The following is an 18,064-nucleotide window of genomic DNA, read 5'->3' as shown; positions in this document are numbered from 1 at the left end:
TGGGCTGCGATCTGCAAGGTCAGCAGTTGGAAACCACCAGCAGCTCCGCAGGGGAAAGGCGGGGCTCTCTAGTCCCCCAAAGCATGACAGCCTCGGGAACCCTCAGGGGCGGTTCCACCCTGTCCTGCTGGGTTATTCCGGGTTGGAATGGACTCAATGGGAGTGAGTTTGGTTGTTTTGGTTGACGAAGGGTGCTGAATATACCCTCTCACTTCCATCGAGGGGCTTCTGATTCACAGTGACCCTGTAGGTCACTGTGACCCCCCTGTGGGTTTCCAAGACTGTAACTCTTTATGGGACTACAAAGCCTCCTCTTTCTCCCAAGGAGCCGCTGATGGTTCTGAACTGCTAATCATGTGGTTCGCTGTCCAAAGTGTAACTCACACACCCCCAGGGCTCCTTGACTATACACAGGCTCTCAAAGAATGAACATATCATGCATACCATGAATACATCTACAATTATCATAGAACAAGAAGTCCTGGTGGTGCTGTGGGTTAAGTATTGGGCCACTAAAGGCAAGGTCAGCAGTTCAAACTCACAAGCTGCTCCTTGAGAGAAAGATGAGGCTCTCTGTTCGTCTTTCGATGATGGCAGAGATGTGCAGCCTCAGACACCCCATGGGGCCGCTCTCCTTGGTCCTATAGGGTCACCAGGAGCCCAAATCGCGGAGTTTCAGATCATATATTAGAACAATCCGCAGCAAACAGATGACAATTTCTTAGCCACAACCAAACACCTGTATTAATAAGTTACTGGGTTCAGGGGGTTAGGGCCAGTTTCAGGAGAAGGCTAGCTCAACTGGAAGGACAGACATGGTTTACAAAGACAACCTGGTACATCCTACTGCAGTGAGGAGGAAGGGGAGCAGCCTTGGTGGCACAGTGGTTACATGCCGGGCTGCGATCTGCAAGATCAGTTGTTCGAACCCACCATCTGCCTCTCGAGAGAAAGATGAGGCTTTCTACTCCCGTAAACAGTTAGAGTCCCGGGAAACTCACCTGGAAAATTCTACCTCGTCCTAGGGGGTCACTGAGAGTCAGCACCAACTTGCTATCAACTTGAATTGTGTTTTTGGTGGTGAGTAGTGAGCTGAGTCTTAAGAGCTAGCAGAGCCATCGAAGGTACAACTACTGGTCTACCTCCCCTCAAAGCAAAGAGAGGACAAATTAGACACATGGAAACAAATAGCCCAGTGGAACACATGGACCTCAGCCTCCTGGACCCCGAGACTGGAAGAACTGATGGTGTCTGGCACCCACTACTGCCTGCTCTGAAAGGGATCGTGGGAGTAAGGTCCTGGATAGAGTGGGAGGAGAATGTGAAGCAAAACTCATCATCGTAAACAAAGAACAGGCTGGTTTGTTTGATAAGAGACTATGACCCTCCGTTACCCTTCAAGGAGCTCGCCCACACCTCCGCCCCTGAGGCTCCACCTTCAGTGTCCAAGAAGGCTAGCGAGGTATGCACCATTTAGGAAATTAAAAGAGTATCCATACAGATCAAAAGGGCAGCATTTCACCAGGGATGAAGCTCAGAAGGGGGAACAGGGCAGGGAAGCAGACTGACGGAAACAGGAAACACAGGAAGCAAGTGCACAAGTGGGGACCGCAATCAATGACCCGAAACACAATGTGTATGCATCGTGGAGTGGAAAACTCATTTGCCCTGTACGCTTTTACTGCAATCATCATAAAGAGGGATTTTTTTTTTTTGGTAAGTAGAGACTCGGGAGGAGAAGTTATCAAAGAAATAATATAGCCTGCTCCTTAGAAACAAAGAGGATGGTAAGACTTCATCTCGCTTACTTTGGGCATGTCAACAAGACAGATCAGTCACTGGAGGACATTGTGGTAGCTACATAATCTGGTGTCAATTTGGGACTTGAGAGGATTCAGAGTGAAGTGGTGGAGTCTAGTCTGTCAATCGGGTCATAGCCAATGAGGCCTCTGTGTGGGCAAGGCCTTCACCTGAGGATTCTGGGAATGCCGGTATTTCCTCCTTAGAGGCAGGAGCCATTTTTCTCTCGGCTCACTCCCTGAGAGATGCTCTACTGACAAGACACATGGCGTTACACTAGAGCCCTGGGAACTGAAAGAGCGATGTGGAGACCCCTGCCAGTGCTGAGATGCTTCCACCGCCACTGGATCCACAAGACTTCCCACCCACTGGCCTGTGATCTTCCTGCACTCGGCATCATTGCATGTGTTTCATGAGTCTGAAGCAGGCTTTATAGATTGGTATTGTACATATAGGCTAATATCAGATGTATGGAATTGATCTGCAGTGGGATGGGATGTTTTCTCAATATTCAACTGCTCTTGTCTATGAAGCTCTCTCTTATACACTTAACAGTGTCCATGAATTTGTTTCTCTAGTCTACCCGGACTAACACAGACAGCATGCTTGGCAAAGCAGAGGGTCAGCCAAAAGAAAGGAACGTCTCCGGGAGATGGATTGATACAACCCCCACCCCCAACAGGCTCTAAGGGACCCGTGACTGTGACCATGGGGCAGGACCAGGCAACGCTTCATTCTGTGATAAAGTCGCCATGACCTGGGATCTCAACGCAGCGGCAACTAGCAACAACTCTTCCATCCAGCCAGTATCACCCTGTCAGGGCAGTGGACCGTGAGAAATGCTGTTGGGGCTGTAAGCAGCATCAGATACAATGGGCACTCTATCAAGAGCAGAAAGCGGGGGAGTTGAGTCAGCCCTGAGGCGAGACTTGAAAGTTGAGTGTGTGTGTGTGTTTGGCTTCTGGTGGTCCTAGCAAATTTAGATGGAGACAAAAGCACCTGCCAGGCCGGTGCCAGGCGTGGTGCTGATTTGCCCCAGTAAAGATACTTCATGTGTACTGTGGCAGCGGCAGCGATTGGAGTCACCCCCCGACTGTGTGTATGATTACCCACAGTCATTCTCGAAGATCCATCTGCTGTTCGGCACGGGTCAAACAGGCAAGTTGAATGGGGATGGGGTCACCAGTCCTGCTTCTTTCGAGCAGTTAATGGTGGCACTAATCTCTGCCATTCCCCCAAAGGATGCAGAATTGCTTTTGAATTACTATCCTGGGAAAGTCAGGGAGGGAGTTCCATGGGCTTCCACTTGGCTCTCTCTACCATAATGGCCCTCGCTCCACGGGTCAGCGAGCCAATGTGGGATTCCGCCCGCTGCCCCATATGGCTCTTCCAATTCTATAATCGGGAAGTGGGGGGGCACAGGGTCAGTCGGCCGCCCGACCAGGCCCATTGTGAGCTGAACTTGGGCTAAGACGCCATCTCTCACCTGACTGTATAAGCCCCCACGGTGGCCCTCCAGTCAAAGGAGGAGGAATCAGAGCAATTGAGTCGGTGAGAATGATAGAAGTTTGTTTTCGACGTACCTAAAGGCTAATCTGCACTAGTGTAGGCTCTCTGGAAAGCAGTTTACCAATGTAGGTGGAAGTTGTTAAGCGGGAGGGGAGTGTCTTTCTCTTTCACACGGCCGTCCTATGTATAGAATAACCCTAGGAAAATACAGGGCAATGGAAGCGTTGCCCCCCTTCCCCCCTGCACAATACTATCTGCCCGTGGCTGTTGGTCACAGTGCTAGCAATCACATTTAAGGACCCTGGAAGCAACACACCGTAAGAAAAATGCTTCAACATACTACTGCCCGTCCACGTGGGGATTGATACGCAGCCGTGTAACGTTCTGCTAGGGTTAAAACAATCAGATATTATTTTTGGCCTTTCAGACTGGCAAAGATATTTTTAAAAGACTGATAATATCCATTGTTGGCAAGCGTGTGGGCAGTCTGACATTCTCCTGCACTTTTGGGGGGAATACAAATGGGCAGAACCTTTTTGAACAGCCGTTTGGCAGCATATGCTTAAAAAAAAAGTGTGCCCTTTGACCCAGCACTTCCACTTCTTGGAACCTGTCCCTTGGGAACACCCTCCGGCAAATCATAGGCCAGGTCGGTGGGGGCTCTGGCCACATTAACCAAACTCTGGCCATCACCCAAATGTCTCCTGGTGGGGGATGAACAACGCAGTGGAGGGGGCTTCCACCACACAATGATACATGTCCATCGCCACTGGGATTTCCAAGAGACATCACAGAGGCCTATAGTCCAGAGAGAACTCTTGGCTCCCTTCCCCGTCACACTGCCCCTCCCATGTCCGCCCCATGGTGGGGACCAGCCTCACCGTTACCCCAGCCTGCAGTCCCCTCTGCCTCCTCTCTCCGCTCACCCACACCTGATCCTGAGACACACCTGACGGGGCTTACTGCTTGAGCCTGAGCCTCCATCACCGCTCACCCACATCCTCCCACAGGCCCCTAAGTGGACTGTCCTGTTGGGACTCTTGCAGTATTTCTACAGTGTGTCTTAAGGGAGTCATGAGAGAGAAGCATTTTTAACCGACTCACAAGGCCACCAACGGAATATTATTCAGCCCTGAAAAGGAGTGAAGGACTCACAGTCTGGGTCACTATTACTTTTCGGTTTGTGGCCGATGGGAGAGGCGTCATCAATTGGGATGACGTCTGCGATGCCCGGTTAAGGTGACAGGCGCCGTGGAAAGGTCCACAAGGAGAAGGATGAGCGGGGACATGCCGCGTTCCACAGAAGGAGCCCTGGGGTTCACCCGTTGGGCTGCCAACCCCAGGGGCATCAGTTCAAGACCACCAGCCGCTTCTCAGGAGAGAGATGAGGCTCTGCTCCCGTAAAGAGTGGCAGTCTCAGAAGCTCACAGGGGCGGTTCTACCCTGTCCTCTAAGGCCACTGTGAGCCGGCATTGACTCGATGGCAGTGAGTCTGTAATTTTGCAACCACCACCACCCTCCCCCAATGCAGGCCTGGGTATAGATGAGTTCTGGGGGTGCAGAGGTTAAGCACAGGATGTTGACCAAAAGGCCGGGGGGGTGTGGGGGGGGTGAGCGGGTTTCCCAACAGGCCTCATGCATTTTGCCTGCCTTTGTCGCCTGGAGTTTGTGGTGAGTTAGCAGGTTAGTTAATTGTGCCAGCCTGGCCGATAATCACATGTGGGGCTAATTGAAAGGTGGAGGGATAAATGGGTGGTGAGCCTCGCCTTTCTAGTTCTCGGGTCTCTTGCTTTGTGATGGTCGCACCAGGGTGCAGCTGCCTTAGCAGTTCCCTGCTTCAGCTTGCAAGATTGACTTCCTACAAGACATCCCCAAGGAGAAGCTACATGGACCTATCCCGATGCAGCCCTGGGTGCTGGAGCAGCCGTGTGGAGACCCCTGCCAGCGCTGAGATGCTGACATTCACTGACTCGGCTTTCCTCCTGCAGTCGGTATCATTGCCTCTGTTTTGTGAGGTGGAGGACTTTGTGGACTGGTGTTGGGTTAATGTTGGACTTGTGGGCTTAGGCAGCATTGGGATGGGATGTTTTCATGATGCACATTTTCTTACATAAAACTCTCTTATACATGAGTTGCTGTGGATTTGTTTCTCCAAAGTACTAGTATTAGTACTTTGAGTATTAGTACCAGACTAATACAGCAGGCTTCTTTCGGAAGTTATAGATGAAGGGAACTTCTCTTGAGTTGGCTTCAGGGACATGAAATCGTTTCAGAGTAACATAAGTGAACAGTGGGCTCAGAAAGAGTACTGTTTTGATGATTGGGAGAATAATTTGTGGTGGTTTCTTTAGCAGCAGGCACTGAAGCAAACGGTGAGTCGATAACCTTCGGGCAGAGGAACAAGAAGGATTGGGACAGAGGAGCGAGACGGGAACGTATTTGTTTGGAGTGCCAGGGATAAAAAAGGAAGGTGACCCCTGCCATTGTGTCACCAGCCCCCACAGTATGAGGACCCCTGACCCCCAGGGTGGAAGAAGCATGAGGGTAGAGAACAAGGGGGTCGCTGACTGATACCCAGGAGCTTAATGCTAAGATCCTCGATGACCCTTCCCGGGACGCTCTCCTTTCCACAAAATCCCTCTATTCCCTAACTTATGATGGAGGGAAATCTGGAAAACTAGTATTCCGTGGTAGGAAAGCCACTGCTCTGGTAAGTTAGAGATAAAGTCCAAGTACGTGATCCTGCATTAAATGTCATTCCCACAGATTCTCCCCTAACAGCTCTGCTGCCTTAAGGTGAGCACAGGGTTAATTCTATCTCCCTACAGAAGCAGACATTCTTGTTATCTCCTCCCCCCTCCTGCCTTCCCCCAATGCAGGTAGTAGGTTTCCTCACCTGTGAGCTCAGGGACTTTACTGGGGTGACCACCCACCTTGTGACGTATGTAACTGCTGAATACACATGTCTTATGGCTCCTAGAAATATCCCAAGACAGTAAAGTTCCTCTCTGTCTGCTCGGACCTGGCTGCTGAGATCATGGCTGCCCCGCAGGTGAGCCTGCTACTGTGAAATGTGCCCGACTCCCTTATTAAATTCTCTCTCCTACCTTCCATGACTTTAATATCTCTGTGTGTTATTGCCGTACAGTTGCGCCTATGGACCCCGCGGTGGTCAGAGGCTGGTTTCCTCGGACACCTCATTTCTCCATTGGGGGAGACAGTTCTTGGTTGGACTGGGTCCACTCTGTCTTCTTAAACATCGGTATTCAATACAACTCTCGCTTTCCCGCCGCTCTCCCCGCACTTGCCTGTGAACTGTCCTACTGGTGGCCCGTAGCCCAAGTCACCTGCACGGTGAGAACAAAGGCGGCCTGTAGGACAGACCTGGTGGCTCACCTCCATCAAACCCACAGCCCAGGAACCCCGACCGCTCATTCTCCCCTGCCACGTGGGGTCACTGTGAGTTGCAATCCGCTTGATAGCACAGGGCAACAAATACAGATTCCTCTCCCTGTGTGTGGTTACGCATATCACTGAGACGGATGTGATCCTGGGGAGGGTCCTGCTGACCACACAGTTAGCAGTTTGGGCCCTTCCGTCCGCCGTCACTCTGTGGGAGGGAGATGTGACAGCCGGCGTCTGAAAAGAAGCCTCGGATTGAACTCCTGGATCGCATGATTTCTGAGGGATATGCCGATCAAACTGTTAGAGAAGACCAAAGAGGCCTTGGAAATGTGATCGGGCAGTTCTACCTTGTTCGAGCCACCGCTTGTCTGTCCGTGTGTCGTGCTGCAGTGGCTCGTGTGTTGTGACGCTCAGGTATGCCTGACCCGAGTCACGGCGCCCTCAATGGCCTCGTGTGCGTGTGAAAGTCGGCCAGTGAATAAGGAGGACTGAAGAAGAGTCGGTGCGTGTGGACGACGGTGCTGGTGGCGAACAGTGAACGTACCACGAACTGCTGAACAAACAAACAAATCTGTCTCGCAAGAAGTGCAGCTAGAGTGCTCCTCAGAGGCAAGGATGGCGGCACTTCATCTTACGTTCTTTGGAAAGGTGGTCAGGAGAGACCAGTCCCTGGAGAAGGACATCATGCCTGGGGAAAGTGGAGGGGCAGCGAGCAAGAGGAAGGCCCTCAACAGGATGGACAGACACTGGGTGCAGCCAGGGGCTCACACGTCAGAGTGACCGTGGGGATGGGGCAGAACCAGCGGTGTTTCCTTCCGCTGTACACAGGGTCGCTCTGAGTTGGAACCGATAACAGCACCTAACAGCAACAACAACCACCTGTTCTACGGGGTTGCTGTGAGTTGAAATTGACCTGAGGGAGGTGGGTTGGTCTGGATCTGTCTCTATCAAAAACCAAATAGGTGCTACAGACACAGGTGCGGCTCGCCTAGCCCCAGTCACCTCGTGGGGCTAGTTTTCTTGGTTCGAGGTCTTAAGGCGTTTGAAGTATCACGGGTCAAATTCAGTCAGTTGGCATAACAGAGTTCACCAAGTTCGGGTGTAGACGGTAGACCCTGGCAGGGTGAGTCGCATCTGGGGGGTCTTAAAAGCGTGTGAGAGGTTCTTAAGAAGCCACTGGAGGCCTCGAAGAAAGTGAAACAAACAAGTCTAAGATTCGGAGCAGGAACCAGAACACGGGATTTCACTGTCCCCACGAGTCTGGGAGAACTAGCCAGTGCCCGACATCACTGCAGTAGATGGAACCTGACCCCCCCCAAAAGGGCTGGAGCCCTGGTAGTGTCGGGGGTTACACCTGGGCTGCCAACCTCAAGGGCAGCAGTTTGAAACCACCAGGCACTCTGTGGGCAGCTTTGCTACTCCTGTAAAGAATTACAGTCTTAGAAACCCACAGCGACAACTCTACTCCATCCTATAAGTTTTGCTACGAGTTGGAATAGACTTAATGGTGGTGAGCGTGCCAGACGGGGAAATGTGGAACAGACGACAAACTGTCAAATAATCTAGTCTACTGGATCCTTGGAGACCGGGGAAATCCCCCCAGACGACTGTCCCGAGGCAACTCTAACTCTGATCGGAAACCATCCCCTGAAATCACCTGGTGATCTCAGAAATGTAAAGACTTTCACTCGGGAGAATCGCGCCTTGGAACATGATATTCATATGAGACCTGATTGTGGGATACAGCAAGGCTTATCCCCCAGGTTTGTCCCCCCATATTCAATGTCTATACACTTGGAGGTCAGATGCTTAGAGGTGATCTCCCTGAGGGTTATCTACCATCTAGAGCAGTCAGATTCTCAGTGGGGCCCACTCTCTGCTGATAAGGATAGTGGATAGCTCCTCAGAAGGAGATTCCAAAGACAAGGTCAAGCCCACTCAAGAAGGACCAAGGTTAGGCTGCATATTGAGTCTAGGGTCAGCCCATCTTGTCACGTGTACCCCTAGCCCCTTCCCTTCCTGTTGCGTGTACACCCCTTGCTTGTCCCCTTCCTGTCGACATACGCCTATGGTACAACCCCTTCCCGAGATGATGTAATCTGGGGGGCTTGCACATCCCCCCAAATGTATATAAGCCGTGATCGGAAATATATTCTCTCTGCGCAGACCTGGCCGCTGAGATCATGGCCGTCCCGGAGGTGGGCATCCGCATGCCTTCTCTTGTTTGATATCTCTAGTTTTACCCCTCAACCGCCCCGTCCCTTGAACCCGGTCCATGGTGGGGGCTGGTACCCCACACCTGATGGACAACAATGAGTCCACAGCACAGAGGAGACGCCTGAGAGGCAGGGAGAATCGATGGGAGTAGAGCCACTTGAATGGAAACAAGGAGAACTTTGACGCCAACAGAAGAAACACTTGTTACACTATGTATACCTTCAGCGCGCCAAATCAAAAAGCCAGACACGCAAGCTCATGAGCAGTCTATGACCGAGGTGGCAGGAAAGCTCTAGACGGTGAATCCACAGAGAGAGAGCGGACTGGCGGCTGTCAGAGGCTGGGGGAAAGGAGGTGTGAGGCCTGACTACCGGGCTGGGTGCTCCCCTGGGCGGATGGCAATGTGGCGAAACTAGACGGACCCCGTGATTGTACAGCGCAGCCAAGGACAGCCATTGCCACTGGGGACCTGTTCACTTTAAAATGTGTGAAATTAATTTGATGTTAGGAGGTGATTTTCAACTCGATTTTTTGTTTAAAAAAGGGGGTGTAGTGGTAAGTCATTGGAATGCTAACCCCAAGATCAGCAGTTCAAATCCACCAGCCGCCCCAACGGAGAAAGATGGGGCTTTCTACTCTTCTACAGAGCGACAGCCTCGGGAGCCCACAGGGGTCCTCTAGGGTCGCTACGGGTGGGCATGAACTCGATGGCAGTGCCTTTTCAGGGTCTATGAAGCCTGTCACAGGCGGGGTCCTGCCCTCAGGCCTCTGCCCGACGGGCGTTCTCCAGGCAGTGCAGCCCTCTCCCTGTGAACCTGCCCGCTGCCCTGGGGGACACAGCCGTCAACCAAACACCTTTGGCCTGCCTGGTAAGGCTCCACTCCAGGGCCCCCCCATCTTTCTGGCCTCTCTGCTAACAGCCCAGACAAGCTGAAGAGGGTGGGTGGCACCCTCCCTGTTTCTCACAAGCCTTGGGTGGTGGCTCTAGCCTCAGCAATTCCCTTAAGGCAGTGGTTCTCCACCTTCCTCATGCCGAGACCCTTTCTCACAGTTCCTCAGGAGGTGGTGAGCCCCCCCAACCATAAAATTATTTTCATTGCTACTTCATCACTGTCATTTTGCTACTGTGATGAATCATCATGTAAATATCTGATAGGCAGGATATATTTTCATGGTTATAAATTGAACATAATTAAAGCATAGTGATTAATCACAAAGCAGTCATGTAATTATATATTATGTGTTTTCCAATGGTCTTCGGCGACCCCTGTGAAAGGGGTGTTCGACCCCCAAAGGGGTCGCGGCCCACAGGTTAAGAACCGCTGCCCTAGGAGTTCAGAATCACTTAATGACTAGCCTGGGGTGGGTAGGGCGTTTGGGGCTTTCCACTCAGCTTTCCCAATGGTCGTCGGCGACCCCTGTGAAAGGGGTCGCGGCCCACAAGCTAAGAACCGCTGCCCTAGGAGTTCAGAATCACTTAATGACTAGCCTGGGGTGGGTAGGGCATTTGGGGCTTTCCACTCCACTTTCTCTACTTTCTACATGGTGGCTCCATGGGTCAGCGGGCCAAGGTGGGCTTCAGCCAGTTGGCCCTCTGTGGAGAGGCCTCCCCCGACCATGAAGCTTCTCTGCAGGGCCCTGCTGTGCCTTCTGTCCACACTGCTGAGTGCTGCTGGCCAGGAAATGAGTGTATTTGCAGTCAGTCTCCCCAGCTAGCCTGTTGGCTACCTGTGACGAGTGGAGCTGTGTCTGTCCTGTCCACTGGAGCAGAGCCACGGACCCAGAAGGCGCGGTGACAATTTATGGAGAGGTTTAAAAACCACAAGGGATCTGTGTGCACTAACCGCCAAGATGTGCATGGGAAGAAAGGAGACTGCATAACAGTGTTTCAAGGAGGAGCCCTGGGGGTGAGTGGGGCTGCTAACCACAGGGTCAGCAGTTTGAGACCACCAGCCGCTCCACTGGAGAAAGGTGAGGCTTCCTATTTCCATAAAGAGTGACAGTCTTGGAAACCCATAGGGATGGTTCTCCCCTATGCTATAGGGTCGCTATGGGTTGGCTATGGGATGGCAGTGAGTATTATAGGAGATAGTAAAATAAAGTAAACCATCTAGGTAAGTATATACGCTATGTGCTCATATATGCATGTATATAAATTCACACAGAGCATCTATGTAAGTATATATGCTTTGTGCTCATATATGCATGAATATAAATTCACATGGAACATTTGTGTTAAGTATATACACTATATGCTCATATATGTATGTATATAAATTCACAAGGAAGACTTACGTTAAGTATATACACTATGTGCTCATATATGCATGAGTATATATAAATTCACATGGAACATTTATGTTAAGTATATATGCTACATGCTTATATATGCATGTATACAAATTCACACGGAACATCTATGTAAGTTTATATGCTATGTGCTCATATATGCATGTATATAAATTCCCACGGAACATTTATGTAAGTATATACGCTATGTGCTCATATATGCATGTATATAAATTCACACAGAACATCTATGTAAGTATATATGCTATGTGCTCGTATATGCATGTATATAAATTCACACGGAACATTTGTGTAAGTATATATGCTATGTGCTCATATATGCATGAGTATCTATAAATTCACATGGAATACGCTGGAAGAAACTGCCCCCTCATTACTGGGTCATCTGAGATGTGAGGCTCCCGGGGACTTTTGTTCCAGTCTGTTGTCATCCTGCCTGACCTCATGCCACTTTGTACCCCCCATGTAATCAGAGAAAATAAAGGGGATGTCTTGAAACCGCTGTGGAAAATTCAATGGCTTTTCAAAAAGGCTTACCATTTCTCTCTCAACACATGTAGCCAAGGGGCTTCAAAAAGTACGTGGGAAAATTCCATTTATCTTTCCATTCATTTTTCCACGCACTTTTGAAGAACACCTCCCCGCCCCCCACCCCCCAATACACAGGCACAGCGTTATTTTTGTGCAAAGTGGGATTATGCTTGAGCCACATACCAGATACAAGTTTGATAGGATGAGAAAACAATCCATCAATACGGTCAAGCTTCAAAATCCTATGCAGAAAGTGAAATTAATCTCCTCAAGCATAAACCGAGAAGATGCCCTTTCTTCTCAGCCACTGTCCGGGTTGATCACTGTGATTAAAAATGAGCACATTTAGAAGCAGGAAGCCAAGCCTTCAGGCCAATCTCAGGAGCACGGCGAAAGCCCAGGAGAGAGAGCTGGGGGGTGGGGGTGGGGGGGGCGGCAGAGAAATAGTAGGACTTGAGTCAGCGCTGAGTCCCTGGAGGGGAGAGACACTGGTGTGTCTGTGCACCTATGTGAGCCTATGTCTGGTTGAGTGTGCATCTATGCGTGTGTGAGCATGTACCTGTGTGTGTCTGTCTGTCTGGGGGAGTGTGTCTATGTGAGTATCTTTGTGAGTGTCTGTGAGTGTGTCTATGTGTGCATGTATTTTTACGTATCTGTGTGTGAGTCTGTGCATATGTGTGTGTCAGTGTGTGTCTGAATGTGTTCCTGTGCAGGTGTGTTTATATAAGTGGGTCTGTGCGTATGTTTGTTAATCTATGTGTGTGCAAGTGTGTCTATGCAAGGATGTACCTGTGAGCGTGTCTAAGCGTGTGTCTATGTGATTGTGCCTGTGAGAGTGTGTGCACATGTGTGTCTCTGAAAGGACTTGCCAGGGGTTGTGTAGGGACGTGACGCCCCCAAGGGCGAGGACCTCAAGGGGCCAGCTGCCAAAGGCACCGTCACTGCCTATCTTGGTTCTGTCAGCGGGAGAAAGGCCCTGGCCATCCCCATAGACAGTCCCCATGATGGGTCAATGGGGACATAATGAGGCCTGGCCCTGTCTTGGTTGGCCATCCTGGCTCCATGCCCCCTCTGCACAAGCCTGCGTCCTTCATGCTCCCCAGGGGAGGCTCTGAGGGAACCCAACACGCCTCCTGCCTGCACATCGCCACCTCAGGGTCTGCTTCTTGGGTGTCTCTCTGAGACACCTGCTCTGCCATGGGTGCTAGGCCGAGCGCAGGCTTCACCTGGAGGGTGCAGGGGGCCATGGCTACAGTGTGAGGTGACAGGCCTGGTGGCTCTGGAGAAAGACCCTCGTGGGACACACCAGTGGCCAGGAACCCAGGGAACGGGGCAGGCCCCAGCTCCCACGGATCCCAGCAGCAGCCCCTGTGGGGAACAGATGGGCCATCGCTAGAGAGTGCCGGCCAGCTCTGCTGCTCAGGTGGGGTCGGAGGTACAGGTGCCCTGGGCCGCCTTCCATCTGGAAGGCTCTCCAGCTCCAGAGCCAGCCTACGGGGTGCCAGCCCTGGCCCTGCCTCACACTGGCCAGGTGGCCGGCCATGCAGCTTCTCTCGGTGCCGCCTGCTTCCTTCAAGGGGTGGGGGTGAGGCCTTGGAAACCAGTGATGTCGTGTGCTCTACAACCCACTGTCACGCCTGGCAACCGACCCGGGTCTCCTGGGCTGGGATCCAGACTAGATCTATCACCGGGTCTTAGCTCTCACGCAGTTGTTGGGTGGATTTGAACTGCAGACCTCTTGATTTGCAGCTGAGCGCTTCGCCACCGTGCCACCAGGGCCTCTCAAGAGGTACTACAAACTCCAAGGCTCCCCACAGCCCCTGGCTTGGAGCCAGCGGTTGTCATGGTAACATTGGGCTAGCAAGTGACTGGCTGGGGTCTGGACAGGGTGGGGCCCAGGAATGGACACTCTTGACAGTGGCCTTGGGTGCTGGGGTAGGTGCCTCTGATGCAGAGCCCTGGCCTCTCTGCAGAAGCAAGACAACTCTCTGGGCAGTGGGGAGGCCTTCAACTGGAGGACCCTTGGGACGCTGAGCGACCCCCACAGATGGTGGCGGTGGCCATAACCCTGGGAAGATCGGCGCGCAGGGGGCTGCTCGATCAGCCGGGCCCAGCCCCACCCTCCGCCTGCGCTCCTGCTCCCATCTCACTCCTCCCCCACTGTTCCCTTCCTAAATGTCACCACCATCACCCAGCTGCCAGCGCCAAAAATGGGAGGGACATGTCCTCTTAAGCAGATGCCAAACCCAGACCCTCTCCCGCCCGGCTCCTAGTCTCGGTCTCTGCTGTACTCGGTAAGCGAAAGGCCAGGTCAGGCTTGCTCACCCCTGCACCCCTCTGCCATCCAGTCCAGGCCGACTCATAGGGACCCTACAGGGCAGGGTAGAAATGCCCCCTGTGGGTTTCTAAGACTGTAATTCTTTACGAGATTTACAACCGTGGTTGGCGGTTTCAAACTGCTGACCTTCTGGTCTGCAGCCCAATGCGTAACCACGACACCACCAGGCTCCCGGGGTAGACAGCAGGCACTGGGTTAGCACTGGGCAGATCGAGGATGGCTGACCTCGGATGGCACTCGGGCAGGGCACGCGGGTAAGGATTGCAGCAGGCTGCGCTGGGTTCTAAGCGCCTCATCCCAGGCCCACAACCACCCTGTGCGGATTCCCGCATGCCAGGCTCATTCTCAGTTCATGCCCTAAGCCAGTCCACAGCTGCTGTGGGGTGGACTTCAGCACGTGGCAACCCCACGTGGATCAGAGCAGAACCAACGGCTGATGTTTTGGGAAGAGATTGCCAGGCCTTTCCGCCCAGGCGTCTCTGGGTGAGCTTGAACCTCCGACCTTCCGGTTAGCAGCGAAGCCACTCACTGACCTATCCTGTGTGTGAACACTGCAAACACCAATCCCACTGCCATCGATTCGACGCTGACTCACGGCGACCCTGCAGGACAGGACAGAACTGCTCCTGTGGGTTTCTGAGACTGCCACTCTTTCGGAGAGCAGACAGCCTCGCCTTCCTCCCACCGAGTAGCTGGTGGGTTCGAACTGCTGCCATGAGGTTAGCAGCCCAATGCTTAACCCAGGAGCATTGCCCGAGCTCTTTGTAAAAAGATGACAGCTTTGGAAACCCTACAGAGTGGCCGAGTTGGAACTGACTTGATGACAATGGGGTTTGCTTTGCTTTGTTTTTGATGAAAAGAACATTCTGAGTCTCTGTGACTGAGAAACAGAAGGTGTGGGGTACCTGTCTAGTCAGTAGGGAGGCGGTGGGGGCCGTACCAGGCCACCAGCTCTGATAGCCTCTTCCTCCTGCCTCAAGCAGGCACTTGCAACCCATCCCAGTGAGTGGGGTAGACGGAGTTGCCAAGGCTCCGGGGACCCCATGCCCGGCCGTTCTGTCTCTGACCAGGGTTCTAAGGCGGATTTCAATTGGCAAAAAAAAAAAAAAAGAAGTTCCGCTGTTCAAAATCATTGTTGAAAGCAGCACCCTAAGAGATAAGTGTCCTTGTCCAGCAAAGTGGCCTTCTTGTGTCCGCCCTGGTGACATCCGGGGGCTGGGAAGCGGTGAACACTGGGATGCGAGAGACAGAGGGTGGGGGTTCCGGTCACCCCACCCAAAAACAAACTCACTGCCGTGGAGCCCACTCGCACTCCAAGCACCCTGTCGGACAGCGCAGGACTTCCCCGATGGGTTTCCAAACACTACACATCTTTACCGGAATGGAAAGTCTCCTCTTTCTCCCTCGGGGCGGCTGGTGGTGTCCAACCACTGACCTTGTGGTTAGCAGCCCAAGGTACAGCTCACTGTGCCACCAGGGCACACCCCTGCCCTTCCCCCACCAAAAAAACCCCCCCTCACAGTCATCGAGTCAATTCCAATCCATGGCCACCCCACAGGACAAGGCGAGTGTCCCAGCCTGTAACCCTTTCCAGGAGTAGAAAGCCTCATCTGTCCCCTGCAGGGGACTCATGGTCTCAAACGTGTGGTCAGCAGCCCAACTCAAAACCACTATGCCACCAGGGCTCCTAGTGCCAGTCCAATGTCAAGGCTGCCCAAGGCTCTGGGCGATGGTTCCCAGCTCCACACGCGGCTGTGGGCGGGGCCGAGTCTGGATCTGCCAGTCTCCCTGGGCAATCCTGCCCCTGGCCATTTGCTCACCGTATTCCTCCAAAGAAGAGCTGCCGTGGGACCCTCACCCTCCCGACCAGCCATGTGCCGGCTACCTGCCCCTGTGCAGGTATGCCCCTATGCACTGGCACACGCACTTGGGAGCTACAGGATGGTATCTAAGAGCAGATGATCCCACAACAGTCAGCGCCCTCTGCACAAAAAAGCACCCACTGTGGCACCTGTCACACGGACTGTGTGCACCACCCAGTCAGTGACAGCCCACCTTGGAGGGTGGGGGTAAGGAGGCTCAGAGTGGAGAAATAACTCACCCAAGGATTCAAACCCAACTCAGAGTGACCCCCAAACCTTCCCACCATCCCCGTCTCCACCTCGATCACGCTAGCCTCCCTCCTGACTCTGCCGACACCGGGCGCAGCTGGCTCTTAAGAGAATCTCGGCATCTCTGTACACGCTGCTCTCACCCCAGGCCCTCCCACCTCACTGACTCCTTTGAGAACTCACTTCAGTGAATCCCTCCTGGGATGCCCCAGCTGGGCTGAGCACCTTCTCTGGGTCCCCTGCCCTGGGTCCCCTGTCACAGCTCAGCCTGCTCTGAGTCGCCTTGAGGGCAGGGCCCAGAGCTGCTGCTGTTCACCGCTGGGGCCGCAGCCGGCAGGGTGCTCCAAGGAGCACCTCCTGCAGGAGGGAACAGAGGAGCCTGGTGCCCCACGCTTGCCTGAGAGCCGAAAGGCAGGCAGTTCAAGCCCACCAGACATTGGCTGCCCAGGAGAAAGACCTGGTGACCTGCCGCCGCTGCTGGAAGATTCAAACCCCTTTAGCCCCCTGCCCTCCAGTCAAGTCCAATTCTTTTGACCCCACCGGACAGAATAGAACTGCCCCACAGGGTTTCTAAGGCAGGAGGGGCAGGAGGCTTGGAGCACAGAAACAGCTTACCCCAGGATTCAAACCCCACCCGGCCTGTCTCACTACAGAAGCAGACTGCCCCCAGAACTGGCCACCTTCCCGTCGGCAGCGAGTGCTTCAGCGCTGGGCACCAGGGTCCTTGGGACCCCCCGGGAGCAGTTCCCCTCCAGGGTCCTTAGGAGTCGGAATGGGCTGGCAGAGGGCATGAGTGAGCATGTGAGTTCACTGGGCACCGAGCACAGACGAGGTGCTGCCCCCCTGGGCTCCCCCACTGTGGCTCTGCCTCCAGCAGGAAGCCCCTTCATCCCCCCTCAGGCCATGCCTGATTTCCCTATGTGCCCTCAGTGGACCTATGCCCACGAAGTGCCAGTCACTGGGCCGGGTGGCACAGGGCGCATTTGGGAAAGCTGAGCCCAGGAGCTGGTGCTGCAGTTACTATCCCTCCAGTGGCCCTGGCCAGGCACAGGCACACCGTCAGCGTGGTGAGGAGCCGGGATGTACCGTCTCCCCTGTGACCTGTGCCAGCCCCTCCCTGGGGCCCGAGCCCCAGCTGTCCATACCCGGTTGATGAGCTCGCCAACCATGCCCGTCCAGGAGCCGTTGGCCTCGGGCGCCCCGTAGAGCCCGTCCTCCACCAGCCGCAGTCGGTAGCGGAAGCGCAGGAGCTCGGCCAGCTCCCGCAGCATGTCCACGCAGAAGCCCTCGAAGCGCTCGTTCCCCGACAGCGCCTGGAAGTTGGGCCGGCGCATGACGTAGGGGTTCTCCTGGGGACAGAGGGGGGGTGGACAGAAAGGACAGGGTCAGAGATGGGACCTGTGGAGCGGGAGCCAGGGAGGAGGCCCACGGGCCATGGGTCACGAGTGGATCTCGGACTGCTGGGACCTGTGCTCGTGGGATTCAGGGGTCAATGCCTCTGAGGGAGACAGGAACTAAGGAGCTAGTCCAGCCTGAGGGGGGCCAGGCCCCTTCTGATGACCAGCCACAGTGAGAGAGGCCGTTCACTCTGCAGCCCAAGCCACACAAGCACTTCCACACATGCCTGCTCCCACATCGTGGACCACTGCCATCATCATACTAGCCCGACTCCCTGGGCCACCCACTGAGCAGCACTGAAGATGTAAAAGGCACCCTGAAGGTGTCGTCCCCAGAGGGGTTACATGTTGGACTGGCAACCACCAGGTCAGTGGTTCAAAACCACCAGCTGCCCTAACGGGAGAAAGACAGGACTTTCAACTCCAGTGAAGAGTGACCGTCCCAG

The 18,064-nt window shown here is 53.6% G+C and overlaps 1 protein-coding gene across 1 annotated transcript in view; it reads right to left on the bottom strand.

The window, feature by feature from the left end:
• Window positions 1-18,064, bottom strand: part of GRIK5 (glutamate ionotropic receptor kainate type subunit 5) — an 81,065-nt gene that overhangs the window by 38,723 nt on the left and 24,278 nt on the right. The window contains exon 12 of the mRNA XM_045292695.1: window positions 17,367-17,570. Within this exon, the coding sequence (XP_045148630.1) occupies window positions 17,367-17,570 (204 nt within the window). The remainder of the gene's footprint in view (window positions 1-17,366; window positions 17,571-18,064) is intronic.

Source organism: Echinops telfairi, unplaced genomic scaffold (assembly GCF_000313985.2).
Source record: "Echinops telfairi isolate 266 unplaced genomic scaffold, ASM31398v2 ScPeMD7_655;HRSCAF=1070, whole genome shotgun sequence".
NCBI lineage: Eukaryota > Metazoa > Chordata > Mammalia > Afrosoricida > Tenrecidae > Echinops > Echinops telfairi.
This window is presented reverse-complemented; position numbering and strand designations above follow the sequence as displayed.